Source organism: Pipra filicauda, unplaced genomic scaffold (assembly GCF_003945595.2).
Source record: "Pipra filicauda isolate LSUMZ 115617 unplaced genomic scaffold, ASM394559v2 scaffold66_size7647185_pilon, whole genome shotgun sequence".
In the NCBI taxonomy this organism is placed as follows: Eukaryota; Metazoa; Chordata; class Aves; order Passeriformes; family Pipridae; genus Pipra; species Pipra filicauda.
The window spans coordinates 39720-54713 of NW_024104831.1; the positions used below are offsets into that span (position 1 = coordinate 39720).

Genomic DNA, 14994 nt, shown 5'->3' on the forward strand with positions numbered 1-14994 from the left:
ATTCAAAGCAAGTGTCTGGGCTAAGTTCTTCTTGTCTAGTCATGAACGAGGCCTTTGGTGTTCCTTGACAAGTATGGGCTGATGTGTTTCCTTCACAATAATAAGTGCACATTAGGTAGCATTTTTAGTAGAAGAATCAGTGAAATTCTTCTCCTGTTGGGAGAGGCTAGATTTGGTCAATAATAAAGTTAGATGCTTTCTTAATCCAGAATACTTCTTTTTTATCAAAGATTTTTTAAATGTTTTGTTATTAATACTATACAAATTCAAATTAAAACTAAACAGCCCTTCTCTAGTTTAAAATACTTATTGGCAAATTAGGAATAATGTTGTTTGGAAAACAGTAAATTGATAAAATGTTTTGTCACGGTTTAGAAATGGTACTTTCCAATTTAGTGCTCCCACTGAGACTCTCCAAACTACGCTGCTGCTCGCTTGCTCTCCCTCCTCTTTCCCCTCCCCCTGTGGCCAGCTGGAGGGCAGAATTAGAGGCACAAAAGATAAAGATCATGGACTGAGATGAGAACAATTTACTGGAAACAGCAATGAGATAAGAAAACAAACAGCAACAGCAGCAATATTAATAACAAAGGTGTATAAAAGAGAGAGGGATTCACATGCAAAATGCTCACTGAAGAGCCCGACCTGACGTGCCTGCAGTCACACCACCATGACCACTCCCTCTGGTTCTGAATCGGTGCCACCCAACCGCTCCCTCTGGCTCGGAACCAGGATGTGGTGGTGCATTCCCCCTTTGATGTTTACTTGACTGGTAGGAACCCCTTCTCTTCAGAAGAGACTCCCCTCCCTCACCCCCATCAATGACATGAAGTGGTATAGAATAACCTCTGGATTCTGGCCATGCCCCTTCCTGACTACTGCAAAAATTCCCCGTCCTGGCTGGAACCAGGACATATTTATAATCACATGCTTTTGCCAAAATATTTGTTCTGTGCTGCCATATACCCCAGGTGTCAGAGTTAAAAGCCTCCCCTAATTCTGCACAAGCTGGGGCTGGAGTTCTCCAAATGTGCCCACAATATGGTGGGTCACTGCTGTGTCGCTGTGGACCTCACCTCTAAAATGCCTACCACAAGGATAGGGGTGAAGAGAACACATCAGCCCGTTCTTGCCAAGGAACACCAAAAACCTTCTTCATGATCAGACAAGAAGCACTTAGCTCAGACATTTGCTTAATTTCAGCACTCATCTAAGCCTCCTATGGAATTATTAAAATATGACATCCCAGAAAAGAGCGTGAAGACTTCAGAAAAGGCATTCATGAGGCATTTGGAAGAAAACAACTGAGTGTTTACTTGGTGGGGCCAACAAATCCTCTGCTTTTAAAATGTGTCCTCGTAAGCTTTTCTGTTAGGGCAGGTATTGGGGATTTTGCTGTTTCCTTGTTCACACTGTTGTGTTGGGCAGGACTTGTTTCTGTCTGGTATTTTTCTCAGGTTGGCAGCTGATCTTTTAAACAGGACTGTGATATGAATGGCTTTTAGTATTGTTTGTATTGAGATAAATCAGTAAAATGTTTGTATGTTACATAACACCTCACTTGTGAACTTTGGTAAATCAACACCATTTACTTCAGTTGTGTTTTCTATTTCCGCTTCTTAATCACATCCGAGCACAGGACATTTCTGCAGCACAGCTCTCTCCCCACACGACTGCTGCAGCCCACAGCAGTGCACACACGCTCCTTCCATCGTGGTCCTTCTGGCTCCAGCCAAAACCCATACCTGCCCTTCCATGAGGAACAGTCTTTAACATAACAGAGCTGTCCAGACACTGAGGCTGTCCTGCTATTGCAGCATGAGAATGCTCTGTGTAAGCAAGTGAGAGGAACATGCCAAAAGGGATGCAAGTGTAGTCACTTTTTTTTCCCATGGTAGGTAATGCTGACCTCTGAAATGGCAAACAGGGGGAAACACAGTTCACAGAACTTATTTTTCTAGGCTGACCATACTGCAGCTCTTCCAGCATTCCAGGTCAAATAGTGCATATTTCCTCACTCCTCTTGCCCCAGAGCTAGTAAATAATTCCAACCAGGGGGGAAGGAAGCATGTTCTGGATTTGTCTCCATTATCTGCATGGATGTGAACACAGTATTTTCCACAGAGATGCTCTATTAACTAGCCCCTGACATTAGAGAACTCATTATGTTACAGAGCCTAGTGACTTTTATCTCCTCTATTTATATATTTAAATTTATTTCTTTTTTACTTCATCTTACTCGTTACTGTGACAGACCATAATGAATTGCAATATTACAAAGATTTGTTATTCATATATACATCTACCCAAAAAAGTACAAATTACTCTAAAAGTTCTCATTCTGCCTCAGGGTCACCATGAGCAGGTAATATCTTTGGCACCATGAGAGAACTCTCTCCATGGTGTGGGGCCAGGGCAGATGCCCATCTCCTTGGCCCTGCTGCCACAGGTGGGCCCAGCACGTGGACAACACATGACCATCACATGACAAGTGTGTTCCTGGGTGATTTTCGCCCAATTCTCTTTCTCATTACCATTTTCCATTCTTTTGGCGCTTCCCAGTAATACACAATGGAAACAGCTCCCCACTCTGAGGATCTTACTGGGCCTCAACCTCCATGAGTAACATCCAGCCTGATCCATAGGGATCCTAGAACAATCCACAGATCCTCAAGGTGCCTAAGAGCTCTAAACTGGTTTGATAGTTCTTATTCTGCCTGGAGGTCACCATGAGCAGGGAGCAATTTTGGTACCATGAAAGGGAACCATCTCCCTGGTGCAGGACCACCACAGACACCTGTCCACTTGGCACTGCTGCAGCAGGTGGCCTGAGAGAGGGAACTGGGCAAAAATCACCCACTGCTAAGGAAAGTAGTGGATACAGCGTATACTGAAGTTACTTCCCTTTTTTATTTTCAAAACTGAGAATCAAAATCTACTGCTTGTAATTTCAACTCCAGTGCAGAAACAAAACAGGGAAAAGGGATTTAATTGGAGCCCACGTTAGATAATTGGGAATGTTATAAGGGCAGCAGTTCTGTAGTGTCTGCCTATCACAAGAAATTGAAGAAATCACGAGAGGGGTGCCTGAATGAATGAAAACTCCTCTTGAAACAGTCCCTGAGAAAAACTGTGAGGGAGAGCAACTATGTTTATTTTGGCAAACCTGAAATCAGAATTTTTTTTTCTTTTGAGTGTTTTATTCCCCTCACAGACCCTGATGCTGGAAAATAATAGAAATGAAGAAAGGAGATAGCAGTTACTGTAAGTTTTGTTTGCTGCAATCTGGAAATTATAAAGTACTGCAGGTTGCTCCAGGCCATAAATCCTAACCCAAAGCCACGTGCAAAGCCTTGGAAAATTAAAATGCTGCAATTTGGTTTAACCAGCCAAAAAATCCCAGCTGCTGAGTCACTCTGACTACACAGTATATGTTCTTCAACTGTTAAAGGATGTATTGCAGCACCCTGAGGAATAACCAATTATTAAAGCACATGAGCAAACAGGTTTTGCCAACACCTCAAACAATCTTTATTCATAGAATCATTTAGATTGTCAGAGACCTTTACATTGCCAAGTCCAACTCTTAACCTGACACTGTAAAAACCCCTAAATCATGTCCCTAAGTACCATGTGTATTCAAAATAAAAGATCGCAGATTGAAAACCACTTTTTTTTTTTAAGAAAAGTTATTTGTATGGTTGACATGAGTCCACTCCAAAAGAAGCTATCTTAGCTCCCCCCACAAGACTTCTGAAATTATCCTAATGCATGCAAAGAACAGTTAAACTTTGTTGAGTCAGCATTTGAAAAATACTCAGCAAAACAATGGTATCTTTTATATCAGTTTATCTTGATATGGAAAGCTTGTAACTATTACAATTATTGTCTGAAATACAATATTGAATCTCTGAGAAATGTGTGAAGTACAGTAATACCAGAAATGTGGCCTAAAGCAAGGAAAAAACCCACAAACCCACATATCCACTCCCCTCTCTTTAAATTTAATACAAATGCTTTTATTTGGAATCTCAGTTGTCAGTAAGAATTGACAGTCATCTTTAACTTCAGATGACTTCATAACTGTATGTGGCTGGTGAAGAAAAGGGCAAGCACAAGCATCAGCTTGCTGTTTAATCAGTATCACACTGATATCGCCTTGGTCCATGGCAGCTGGCATGGGCCAGGGTTTGGGGGGACAGCGGGAGCAGGGTGCCCACCTCAGCTGTGGTGTGGGTGAGACTAATTCAGATCTGGCTCCTTCCAAATCTCATGACACCCCAAGCTGCTCAGCACATTCAGCCCCTAGGACTGCCCTGTGAACCTTCTGTGAGCACGCACTGCTCATCCCCCTGGGTGCGTGGATCAAGGTCTGCACTGGATGCAACAACCAGGCTGCAACACACAGTCCCTGTTCCATCAGCACAGGCACAGCCAATGTTAATCCTCTGCACAGCTTTACATGTCTTCCCATAAAAAAAAAAAATAAATTAAAAACCTCTGTAAGTAGCACTAATTAGAGACTTGTGCATTTACAAGGGCATAGTAGTGTCCTTCCTTTGCTAGTAACTGGCTGTGGGTGCCCTGCTCAACCACCCTGCCGTTCTGGATCACCACAATGATGTCTGCTGTCTGCACGGTTGACAGGCGATGAGCAATGACGATGCAGGTTCGACCTCGCCGGGCATTATCCAGAGCTTTCTGGACAATCTGCATACAGATATCATGAGAATGCTGTTAGCATCTGGAAAGTCTTAACTTGTCATGGGAACTACATTTGATTCTCACTCTGTGTTATCACTTGAATATATCTCCCACAGATACACAAGTCAGCGCATACAGGAGACCCTAACTCAACAGGGTTTCTCACTCAGGGCCAGTGAGTCTGATCAAACAAGCATGAGACACAGAGAAGTGGGTTCTCGGTCATCTAGCATCACTTAGAACACAAATTCAATATTTACCATCAAATACAGCTAATAGAAAGACAACTGAGGAGAATCAGCTCCACATGGTGTTTTTTCTACTTTATTTAGTAGATGTGCACAACTTCCCAGTGTAGTTCACAACTTTCAGGTGGAAAAGCTACCATGACACATCTGCCCTGTTGTTTCACAGTCGAGCATTTGTAACATGTTTGCATTAATTTCATTCTACAGAAATCAGCTAGCCATGTGCATAGACAAATATTTTACAAAATAATCATTACTCACCTTTTCACTTTCTGTGTCAAGAGCAGAGGTAGCTTCATCCAGAAGTAGAACAGCAGGATTACGAACCAGAGCACGAGCAATTGCTATTCTTTGTTTCTGACCTCCAGAAAGCTGTGTTCCTTTATCACCCACCCGGGTATTGTATTTCTGGATGTTGAAAAATAGAAAAGATCACCTGTGAATACTCTTACAGAAGGAAGATTAGAAAAGTAAAATTTTATGCTTGGCCATAAGTTATTAGTTGTTTCCATCTTGAAAGAAAGGGTTAGTGCAAGTGGTTTTAATAAAGCTAGGACTTTATAAACATCTCTACTATGAGCAGTTATATATACAGCCACACACATTTATACACAGTCTGAAAATTTATTCCTCCAAAAAGTGGCATATATCTTGAATAGTACTAGCAGTGATACAGTACTGAGGTGTCCACAGAACATATTATAATAAGAGTAACTGGAGATTTAATGCTTAATATATACATGAAGAACTTGATCTTGCATTGCTTGTGAATAAAGAATCCTAAACATCATTAGTCACAATGAAGACAAAATATTTTTCAGCATGATTACATCATTTTCAGATACACAGAGCTACAGTGAAAACAAACTATCAAAGCATTTTTCCTTGTTAGAGCCAAATTCTTGGCAGGCATGAAGGTCAAATGTCATGTCATTCACTTCTGATTTATTGCCCCTTTGAATTTATCAAGAAATGCTCCTGTGCATGTCCCTTCAATTAGAAATAGACCAATTCATTTTACTAAATTATATTAGAAAAATAAGATTTCTTTCTCAGAGTAACTTGAGAAGTTTCTGCTGTCAAAGGAAAAACATATTAAAAAAATTATGGTCCCCCCCAAAATATTCTGCTTTGTCTACCACTACATTCTGGAAATATAGGTGTGTTTTTTTTTTTTTTTGAACAAACTAAAAAGGGTTTTAAGCTTGAAAGACACTGACATTTTAAAACATAAATTCTATACTTTTTCTTATTAAGGGAAACAAAGTGTGCATTGTTAATTTATCTGTATAAGTGAGCACTACATATATTTCTCCATATCATTCCAAAAATCTGGTTATCACACTGTGAAGAGAAGATCACTGTCTCTTACCTCTGGCAGTTTTTCAATGAAGGCATGAATATTTGCTGCCTTAGCTGCTTCTTCAATTTCCTCCTGACTAACCACCCTACTGTTGTCTCCATAACTAATGTTTTCGGCAATGCTGCAGTCAAACAAAACGGGCTCCTGTGACACCAGACCCAGTCTGGACCTCAGCCATTGTAAATGCAGTGATCTGGTATCAAATCCATCTGCTAGCTAGAAAAAGCAACAGAAACATGATGCCAAGCTGGCTACAGAGCTCATCCACAGACACACACTGTAAACAGGAAACATGAATGGTAAGAGGAAGCCCATTACATGTTATATTCCCAGATGAAATCAAGTCAGTTTTTTGCATGCAAAGAGGAAAAGAACCAGCAGAACAGATGAAATATTTCCTTTCATTAGTTTTTAATTTTGTGTGGTTTTTCTTCCATTTCCCAGCAGACGGAAACAACATGCAGATCACGGGCTGTTATTGCAGTCCTTCCAGCCCTACTGACCACCAGGAAGCTCACAGGAAAGCCTGCCCCTTAAGAAGCTGAACACAACAATAATATTCTCAGCTGAAGGCCTTTACCTTAATCTTACAACCTCCAAGGAGGCTTCTTTAGACTTTCTATGCCCATTAACAGGGATTGCATCAAAATGCCCATTGTCACTTTCTGATGGTGACATAGTAACATCTATTTGAGTTTACATTTGTGTTATCTGAAGCATGTATCTATGCCCCTAATTTGTGAATTCATATCAGCAAGAAAATTCACACACTGACAAGCAAGAGACATAAATGTTATGCCCCTGTGTGACCAGGGTGTGAGCAGCTTTGGGGAGGTAATGCAGTCTCACACAGTCATGGTCATTGCTTTCCCTGATGAGATCTGTGCCCTGAGCCTGCACACTGTGCCAACATTGGGTGCTGGAGCTGCTACATGTGGGCAAATGCACAAGGCGGGCAATGACAGGGGTTCTGGGTTTGCCTACAGCTGCACTGGAGCCACAGACTCAGTAATGTACACCTCTAAAAATGGCATCCTAACAGAGATACTGCCAGGATTGTTGAAAGCCTATGAAACCTTGGAAGATAAAGAGTCCTGTAGATTTAATTGTTATTAATAGCCACACAAGTCTATTTTTACCACTTGTCCTTCCACAGGGTCATAAAATCTCTCCAAGAGCTGAATGGATGTGCTTTTTCCACAGCCGCTGCTTCCTACTAATGCGAGAGTCTGTCCTTTGTTAACCTTCACACTGAGTCCTTGCAAAACTTGAACTTCTGGCCTTGTTGGATATACAAAATGGATGTTTCTGAATTCAATGTTGCCTTCAAAATGGCTCTGAAAAGCAGGAGAGAGTTCACATGCTCATATTAGTGTTTACTAGCTTTAACTATAACACTTGTTAAGACTTGATTATTAAAGTGAGAGAACTGAGAAAGTTTGGGAGGGTTTTTTCAAAAGAGCTTTTGAAGTTCTTTTAAAATTGCATATTGAACTGAACATAGTACTAGTTATACGATGATCTGCAGATGTAAGTCACTAGATCCTTATGAAGAAAGAGTTTTCTGCATGTCTTGTACCTATTTTTCACTTCACCTTTGAAAAGAATATCAATAGACAAATAAACAACATTTGTATTTTTCATTTCTAACACATTTAGTTGAGGTTCTTCCATTTGTTATATAAACTATATCATTTGCTTTTCTGATATCACACTGCAGAGGTAGCACAATTTGAGTGAATGTAACACAAGGTCAAAATCAGAGATTAAGACAGCAGAGCTAAATTCTTTGGTAGGTAATTCATGGGCATGGAGGACAAGTTGTGCTTTAAAAAGATGTGAAAGTTGTTAACTATCTCAGGCTGATATTTAAGGACAAGTGAAAGAAAGGGGGCACAAGCTAAGGCTACTGCTTCTCCTGTTCTTTGAGGTATGAGCCAGTCCTATGTACATACTTGCAGCATCACTGGTACAATGCTCTCACAGCAAGCGATGACCTAATTTAACAGGCTCAAAGCTTTGCTTTGCTGACGTCACAGGCATCACTGCTATTCGAGTCCGGTCTATACTAGAAATGCTTTCACTTAAGCTTCATGTTATTGGAGACCTTCTGCCAAGGCTTTCAGTGTTTGTGCCAGAGAACCTTGTTTCAAGAAGGTATGTGAATGTGCTGAGAATTTTAAAGGCTGAAAATCCTGTATATAACCTTAAAGTTATAGAAACTGGATTATGGCTTCCTAAGTAGAGGCTACCATCTAAAACCTACCTGGGAAGTTAATTTTAAACTTAGATGAACCTGGATGTGCAAATATAAATCTTCCAGAACATGTAAATTGAAAGCATTTCATGCAGAAATTTGACAAGTGCTGAGGTCAGGCTCCCTAATGACAATTTTGGTTTGAAGGTGAGGCTTTTTGGGGATTTTTTGAGTATGCTTTGGGTTTTTTACTTGTCATTATTGTTGGTTTTTCCTTGTTGTGTCATTCCCTACCCAACTTTATAGCAAAACAAATTATTCATTAAGTTCACTTTGACTTCACAAGAGCACATTTTTACTTGTAAGAGTTTTCACCATTTGAATAGGATGGATTCTGGCAAAACTGTTCTGTCTGTAAAGGAACTAGTCTCTCATTTACAAAGTAGAATAATGCATTTGTATTTTATTTCTCCTATAAACTCTTACAAAGACAACACAACTTTTATTGGAATTGACATTTATCAGTGTTTTCCTGAAACCATTTAAGATGTCGGTAGAATGAAAAGTATTTTTTTGCTTATTTAGAGAAAAACTACCTTATAGGCTACACACTTTTTTACTGAAACTCAGAAATAATGAGTAACTACCACTATCTTATATAACGTCTGTCTTTTCATAGAATCACAGAACAGATTGGGTTGGAAGGGACCTTAAAAATCACCTACTTCCAATCCCCCTGCCATGGACATGGACACCTTTCACAAGAACAGCTTGCTCAGCCTGGCCTTGAACATCTCCAGGGATAGGGCACCTACAACTTCTCTGGGCAACCTGTTCCAGTGCCTCACCACCCTCACAGTAAGAATTTTTTCCTAATATCTAATTTAAACCTCCTCTCTCTCAGTTTGAAGCCATTATCCCTTGTCCTTTCACTCTTGTAAAAAATCTCTTCCCATCTTTCTTGTAGGCTCCTTTCAGGTACTAGAAGGCCACTATTAGGTCACCCTAACTTTGTCACCCTTTGTGACACCCTAAAAACTATGAAGCTATGAATACAGTTGTAGAAAATAAAACATTAATTTAGTTTGTTACAACATCTTTTCTGAAAAAAAAAAGACTCCCCCAAAACACCTCCCCCACCAAATCCAAAAAAATCCCCAAATCCCCCAAAACCCCAAGCCAAAATACCCCCAATGCTTACCAATTTTTCACCTTCTTCACTGTAACTGTCAATTACAGGTTTTCTGTCCAAAAGTTGAAAGATTTTGTTGGCTGACATTTTAGCTTTGCCATAGTCTGGTGCCAGAGAAGCAGACTGACCAACATTCATAGCTGCAAACAGGACAGAAGAAAAGACTCTAAAAGGCAAAAGAAAAAGCACAATTAATTTCAGGGAGAACAATGTATTCATTTCCTCATGTGTAAAACAAATGTTCAGGATAAAGTTTTTAGCATCTTTAGGTTATGACATTTCTGGAGTTCCTCACCCCCCAGAATGTCATCCAGTATTAGGTAGTTCTATTTGTTCCCACAGCTACTTTATAGATGAACAGTGGTATCACATCACTTCTCTATGTAATGCCCTCTGCCTCAAAGGAACATTGAAGGTCAAAGGCTTCACCAGAATAGTATGCTGAGCTTGCTGCTCACTCTTGCTGTTTCACTGCCCAAATATTCACCTTTCCCCAAAACAGCCTTTATGCACAAAGAACACTCTAAACCAGACTGAATTTCTGAATCTCTATGCCCTCTTACCTCTGTAATTTGATAAAATAATTTGCATGCATTGAAATCACTATCCCATGTACTGATTTTGGTTTTTTTTACATTTTATAAAGTATACTCACATAAATACATTTTCAAAGTTGGTCAGACAATTAGCAATGAGCCATGCTCCAAATCTGAAGACTGCAGCATTAATAAAGTACTCTGCGCTTTGAGCTACTCCATAGTTAAATCCATAGAAAGGGGCTTTTTTCAGAGAATCTCTGATAAAGAAAGACACTTTCCATAAGTAACTCATAAAAGAGAAACAGCAGACACTGGGGGATACCCAGACTTCTGGATTAAAGTTTTCAGCTCACCCCCTGAAAACACAACAAATCAGCCCAGAACACACATGCATGTTCACACGCATATGTGTTCAAACATTTTAGCTTTGTGTTCAAACACAACAACCTCTGCCAGACCCTAAGTGCCCCCCTCTTCATGACACAGAACTGCCCTTAGGACAGAAAGCAATGAGATCCTTGATCCTCAGCTTTGTTAATTTGAATCCCCTCCCTTTGTTTTTATAGCAGGGAAGGTCACTAAAACAGTTAAAATAAATTAATAACTACCCCATATGACCCATTTTATTAAGGAAACAAGCAGGCTCCAGCTCAGCCTAAGAGCCACCTGCAGACTTCTGCCAGGTCATCACATCTGAGCAGAAAGACCTCTCATCCTGATTCAGAGAGGGGCCATATTGCTGGGTGCCCCACAGGGATTCAGACTAAGCCACTATTTTTCAATCCATCCCTCTGGAGAAGATTCATTTTGTGTAACTAGTAGAACACGCACTGAATCAGAGTCTGGAGCACTCTCTATCCTCATTGTTTAGGACTGGTCTCTGAGGAAGAGGAAATCTTTCTAGTCTGAGCTGTAAATCAGAGACCTGTGACAGTTCAGCCTAGCATCCTGGCCAAATCTGGGCTATTACCAGTTCACCAGTCATTGAATTTTAACACCATTTTGGCTCAGAACAGATTGAAATACATTTTTTTCAATACCTTTCTTTACATTAGTTATTTGGAGGAGTAAAGAAACAAGTGGATTTTGGGTTATTTTGTTTAAGTAAAATGGAGTTAGAAAAATCTTACATCCCTGGTGATTCAATTCATTTCAGTGAAGACAAGTCAGTGGGATGTAGCAGGTCGAACTAGGGAAACATATGAAGTTCATTTCAAAGTTTCAAAGTCATATGAGGGGAATAAAACTGATTTATATTATAAAGTGTGTGGTGGAAATGTCAGTTCCTGACTTAAGTAGTATCAATGTATCCATTTCAATATACTGAAATGGAGTGACCACATGTCCTATATTGTAGGCATACACATGCAAACACAATATTCTGTAACATATATTCAGTGTAAAGTGTACTAAGAAAGAATCATTAAACAAAAAAGAGCCTCACCTATATGGACCATTCAAACTAGTAACATATTTTTCATAAAATACTTCTTCCCTGGTCAGTGAAGCTACAGTTCTTATGTTTTCAACCGATTCTGTTGAAATCTAAATGGGGAGATAAAACAAATATGATGTAATCCCTTACAACTGCAATTTACAACATATCTCCTAAACACTTGATCTCTTCTCTAGCATTTATTATTTTAGATCAGAATGTGCTTGCTTAAGGGAGGAGGTTGATGTCTATTCCCAGATGAAGGAAAGCCCCAAGCAATGAAATTATTCCCCCCATAGCTGTGAGACATGGTGGGGGCTGAAGCCAACAATATATTTGAGTTCAGAACCTTGGACCATCATGCAGGAAGCATTCAGCAGCATCTGCTCTAACTCATGGGTTGTAGCCCTGATGAATTAAACCAAATTTAACAAAATAAGAACCAACATCAGTCATCTGGCTACAGCTTGCTCTTTTGCATGGACTACTTCTGTCTTCTGGAAAAGCTCTATCAGGTGAATGAAGACAGTACTCTGAAACTCTTGAGTGCATTAATGGTTTGCCTCTATGACAGAATAAAAAGGTACCAAATTTGCAATGCTTCTGGTTGCAGCAGAGCAGTGCAGAGCTACACTGCTCACCCCAGGCACAAGGATTCTACTGGGGATTCTACTGCTACAGCTGTCACTACCCAGAAATCCACTGTGGAGGCTTTAAAATGCATTTCTATTGCCTAATTTACAGATGGTTAGTGTTATCTATGTTTTGCTTTTCTTGAGGATGTATAAACATTCCCCTCGACCCCCACCCTGCCCTGTCCCCTCTTTCCCCTTCATTTATCTTGGACAACTGAGTCAGCTATAATATAACTACAATATTGTCCTTTTAAAAGTGATCTCACACCATAACCCTGTAGTTAAAATTGAGGAACTTACTCTTCCAGCCTCTTCCAAAGCTTTTTGATCTTTTGCGGCATGACCAGACATGGACTTAGCACTCACAGCATTTGCAACAATAATGTAAGGAATGCAGGCCAGGATAAGCAAAGTTAGCTGCCAGCCATAAACAAATGCAATAGTGATGGCAGTCACAAGGGTAAAAACAGCCATAGTCATCAGTGCAAGTCGGCTTCCGGTTGCCTAAGAAAACCCCAGAGACCCCCCAAATATTTGTCATTAGATTTTTCCTTTTGTTACTTATATCACCACTTCAAATTGGTTTATAGCCAAGGCCAAAGGTTCCACTGGAAAACGAAACTGTGTCTGGTAGCGTGCATGGACATTATGCACCTACTTATGTAAGCATTCCTAGACATTCTTCATACCCGCCAGTATTCAGGCCTTCAAGGGATGTTAAAGTAGTTTAGAGAGTTGGTCATGACAGTAGTTTAATGAATTATGTATCTGGGACTTCATGTACTACGCAAGGCACGGGACACTGTGACCACTGACACAGTAAGGCAAGTTGGTGGTTGGGTCTCCAGCATTAGGCAACAGGGGTTTGATTCTAACAAGAGCCATCCATTGACCCACCACACTAATGGTGGTGGAAAATACTCATCCCCAAGTTCTCAACTGCTGCACTTTAGGTTGGGTTCTCAGAGAAAAAGAAATAGATCTGAATTTGGCCACTGCAGAAATGCTTTATCTCTGTGGGATAATGAGTAGGAAAGATTAACTACTACTGAAGAACTCCCATCTCCTCCCAGTCCATGTAACCTTTTCATCAAAAACTTTTTAAGATGAGAGACGATTAGCATCCAGCATCTGGGTGGGCTCTGATTTGCAGAAAAGAGTTCTGCAAACAGCCCTGTGGAAATAGTTCATCTTCCAAAATTTGGCATGATGGAAAAAAACCAAAAATCCTCGGGTGGGAAGAAAAAGGAATCCTTGCTTTTGCCAAAGACTTTCCTGCCCTGAAAAGGCTTTTCTTGTTCAATAAAATTTAAAATAGTAATAACTAAACTAATGCCAGGGTGAATTGTTGCCATATGTTCTAGGAGTTGCACATAAAGATGGATTTGGAAACTTCAGCCAGTGCAGCATGAGGCATGGTACTGACTTACTGACACTCTGTAGCACTCCAGAGAAAAAAACAGCTGTACATGCCCTTTGGTGCTTTCTGTAGTAGGGGACCATGTGCACCCCTCCTTTCAACTGCCCTGACAGGGTGATATAGTTCAGTGCCACTTAAAAAACCAAACTTTTAAAAGATGAAAATTACTAAATTTTGTCAAAGACTCTTTTCTCACTGCAAGCCCATAATGAAGGATGACAAGAGAGAAACAAAAGTCTCTGGAGACTGAAAAATGTAGGGATTAAAGGATTTTTTTTTTAAGGTACAAATTTTAAGGGAAAAAGAATAAAAAAAGACATCTTAAAATAAACTAGTAAACTTTACCCCTCAAGTCCTGCAGTGATTTCCACTATCCTGTCCCCACCCCCAAAAGAGAAGGGAATACACAGAGATGTTTGGCAGATTGTCAGGCTCTGCTGATGAGGTGAGCAGTTGGAGGAATTGTACAAAATTTGCCATATTCTCCTCCCAGTGTCCAGCTCTCCCATATCAGTGCCTTTAGTCATTCGCTTCCTTGACCATCGCCCTTCCCTGGTGTTCTTTATTCGTGCCAGGGTATTTCTTACTGTTTGGTCTGTTTTTTGTGAAGCACATTTTGTGGGGATGGGAAGAAGAATTCTCTTCATTGAGGTCAGTAAGGGTTTGCATCATCTGCAGGTGCAAACCTCTCTATGGCATTCAGGTGACACCCATCATAAAGTGTAAAAACCTGGGGTCCAATGACTGTGGCCCAAGCACATATGCAGATTTCACTTTGCATGGTGAAATGGTCTACAGTTATTACATACTTAGCTTAAAGACTTGTGGGGGGGAACATGAAAGGTACATGAACATCTGCTGGATTTTTGATAGTTCTCATAAATTATCAGATGGGAAATCCCTTCCAATATGTTTGCAGCACACAGTGTAAATCCATCTGCCAGTCTGTAGGGTAGATTTACTACCTTGTGTTCTGAAATAATCCTGTGTCCCTTGCCAATCACAATTAATATTTCTAAGGAAAAAAATACCTTAAAAAAGAATCAACATACCCCTTTGACTTGGGAAGCATCTGTAGCAAGACGAGTTAGCAGAACACCAACAGCATTTTTCTGATCATCATACCATCCAATATCCTGTAAGAAAAGACACTTAGTTTTGTTTCAAAAATTACATGAAAGTACAAGTCATGATTACTAACTGAATATTCTTTCTCGGTAGTCAGCATTTCCAAGTGAACTAAAAGAAAAAGCTTAAAAAG

At 40.1% G+C, this 14994-nt stretch overlaps 1 protein-coding gene across 1 annotated transcript in view; it reads right to left on the minus strand.

Moving 5' to 3' along the window:
- Positions 1-3832: 3832 nt before the first annotated feature.
- Positions 3833-14994, minus strand: part of ABCB5 (ATP binding cassette subfamily B member 5) — a 35057-nt gene continuing 23895 nt past the window's right edge. The window contains exons 21-29 of the mRNA XM_027738947.2: positions 14786-14869; positions 12614-12817; positions 11688-11788; positions 10360-10500; positions 9714-9870; positions 7455-7652; positions 6325-6531; positions 5214-5360; positions 3833-4710 (exon numbers count right to left, since the gene is read on the minus strand). Of these exons, the coding sequence (XP_027594748.1) occupies positions 4513-4710; positions 5214-5360; positions 6325-6531; positions 7455-7652; positions 9714-9870; positions 10360-10500; positions 11688-11788; positions 12614-12817; positions 14786-14869 (1437 nt within the window). The 3' untranslated portion in view covers positions 3833-4512. The remainder of the gene's footprint in view (positions 4711-5213; positions 5361-6324; positions 6532-7454; positions 7653-9713; positions 9871-10359; positions 10501-11687; positions 11789-12613; positions 12818-14785; positions 14870-14994) is intronic.